This window comes from Eimeria mitis, genomic scaffold, assembly GCF_000499745.2.
Source record: "Eimeria mitis Houghton genomic scaffold, Emh_scaff3621, whole genome shotgun sequence".
In the NCBI taxonomy this organism is placed as follows: Eukaryota; Apicomplexa; class Conoidasida; order Eucoccidiorida; family Eimeriidae; genus Eimeria; species Eimeria mitis.
This window is the reverse complement of record NW_013571964.1, coordinates 1-2548: the sequence shown is the minus strand read 5'-3', so window position 1 is coordinate 2548 and position 2548 is coordinate 1. Positions and strand designations below refer to the sequence as shown.

The following is a 2548-nucleotide window of genomic DNA, read 5'->3' as shown; positions in this document are numbered from 1 at the left end:
ATATATATATATATATATATATATATATATATATATTTATATTTATAAGTATTTGTACTGTCTCCTTTTGTGTATAAACTGTCTCCTTCAGCTCTATTCTACTACCCACCGGGGGAGGTATTGAGTGGTTCTTGGTATTTATATAAATATAAAAAAGAAGAAATAATAAATATAATAGATAAATATATAAACCCTGGAAATATAAGAGTTTTTTTACTAGATAAAGACAAACAAATGCATGCAGCGGAGACAGAAAAAAGATATAATATTAAATACAGCAGACAACCCATCAAGGAGACAGTTCTATACAAATGGAGACAGTATATACACCTCAGCCCCGACGCTCTTGCTGCTGCGCTGCAGCAGCACCAACTGTCTCTCCCCCCTCCAAACCCCTACCTCACCACCATACTCCAGCTAAAGCCCCCACAGCAGCAGCAGCAGCAGCAGCAGGAGCAGCAGCAGGAGCAGCAGCAGCAGCAGGAGCAGCAGCAGCAGCAGGAGCAGCAGCAGCAGCAGGAGCAGGAGGAGCAACAGCAACAGCAGCAGCAGCAGCAGCAGCAGCAGCAGGAGCAGCAGCAGCAACAGCAGCAGCTGCAGCAGCAGGAGCTGCAGGAGCAGGAGCAGGAGCAGCAGCAGCAACAGCAGCAGCAGCAGGAGCAGCAGCAGCAGCAGCAGCAAGAGGAGATGCTTGATGCTGTCCCCCCCACACGTTTAGTATATGGGAAGGGACATATATGTGAGGAGACAGCTGAGGTGTCTCCTCTGTCTCCTTTGTCTCCTTTGTCTCCTTTTTCTGTTTTTTCTTTGTCTCCTTTTTCTTTTTCTTTTTCTCCGCGGTGTAATGTATTTTATAAAGAAGATAAAAAATATAAAGTCCCCAAAACTGCGGTGTCTCTACACTTTTATTTCAAGCCCCAAAAAGGAGACACCAGCACACCAATACAAACGGAGACAGCAGAAAAAAAATATATAAATATAAATAAACAAAAAAAATATAAACTCCTACAATATGTATTTACTCTTCTCTATGTCAGGCTAGCAAGTCTATCCATTACTGAGGTATGACAGCCCCACAACAAACACATGCATGCATGCATGCATGCATGCATCGCTGCATGCATGCATGCATGCATCTCTGCATGCATACATCTCTGCATGCATGCATGCATACATACATCTCTGCATGCATGCACGCATGCATGTGTATCCTTTTATTTTGTGTTTTGCTGCTGCTGTTGTTTCTTTTGCTGCTGTTGCTGCATCTGTCTCCGTAACTGTCTCCTTTTATATTTTTGTTTATTTAATTGTCTCCTTTTATAATATAGTTTAATTATGTGTCTCCTTTTTGTTTAGTTTATCTATATGTCTTTGTTTATTACATTTATTTATTTATTTATTTATTTGTATCTTTCTATCACAAAAAGTAAATAAAAAACTCTTTTTATATTTTTCTTTATCTAACTGTCTCCTTTTATATTTTTCTTTATCTAACTGTCTCCTTTTATATATATATTTCTTTCTCTATCTGTCTCCTTTTATATATATATTTCTTTATCTAACTGTCTCCTTTTATATATATATTTCTTTATCTATCTGTCTCCTTTTATATATATATTTCTTTATCTAACTGTCTCCTTTTATATATTTCTTTCTCTAACTGTCTCCTTTTATATATATATTTCTTTATCTATCTGTCTCCTTTTATATATATATTTCTTTCTCTATCTGTCTCCTTTTGTGTATGTTTGTGTTTTTTTTCTTTCTTAGGCATTCGACGATGCTTACCGTGCTGGTGTAGTTTTGTCTCTTTCTGCTGGCGTTGAGTTTTCTAGTACATTACGCCCTTTTGCTTTGGGGCTGCATGCGTTTGGGTTCTCCCCGGGTGTATACGCAGCTCTCACACAGCTAGCACAGTGTCTCGGTCAACCCAGCAGCAACACCAGCAGCAGCAGCAGCAGCAGCAGCAGCAGCGGTAGCAGCAGCAGCAGCAGCAGCAGCAGCGGCAGCAGCAGGTGTCCTGCTGAGCCGCTGCTGCAGCGGGAGCTGCTGCAGCCTGCATGGGAGGGTTTAGAGACAGCAGCAAGAGTTGCTGCTACACACGAAACCCCAGCAGCACAAGCAGGAGACAGTCTCCGCCAGTTTGTCTCCTTTCCTTTCTTCTCTGCTGCTGATGTTCTAGAAGGGATAGAGACACTGAAGCAGCACTACAGCAGCAGCAGCAGCAGCAGCAGCAGCAGCAGCAGCAGCAGCAGCAGCAGCAGCAGCATGCAGAGACAAACAGATAGTATAGATACTCAGTATACAACAGAAACACAAACACAAAGACAAAGACAAAGAAAAAAACAAAAGACAAGGAATATTGCTGCAGCAGACACGCATGTGTGGGGTGACGCCCTCTACCGAGATCTTCTTCGGTGGGGTCACCGCCTCTGGGAGGAGGTTCACATTGAGGGGCTCATACAGGTTAGACAACAACTAGCTAGCTGGAGACAGCAGCTAGATAGCTAGGCTAGCTAGAGAACAACAGCTAGCTAGCTAGCTAGCT

The 2548-nt window shown here is 42.2% G+C and overlaps 1 protein-coding gene across 1 annotated transcript; it reads left to right on the top strand.

Annotated features, from left to right (window-relative positions):
• Nucleotides 1-234: 234 nt before the first annotated feature.
• EMH_0067880 (uncharacterized protein) lies at nucleotides 235-2288 on the top strand (the record flags this gene model as incomplete). Its single annotated transcript, XM_013498674.1, has 2 exons — nucleotides 235-839; nucleotides 2183-2288. The coding sequence occupies 2 exons, from the start codon at nucleotides 235-237 to the stop codon at nucleotides 2286-2288; spliced, it is 711 nt and encodes a 236-aa protein (XP_013354128.1).
• Between the last annotated feature and the right edge of the window lie 260 nt (nucleotides 2289-2548).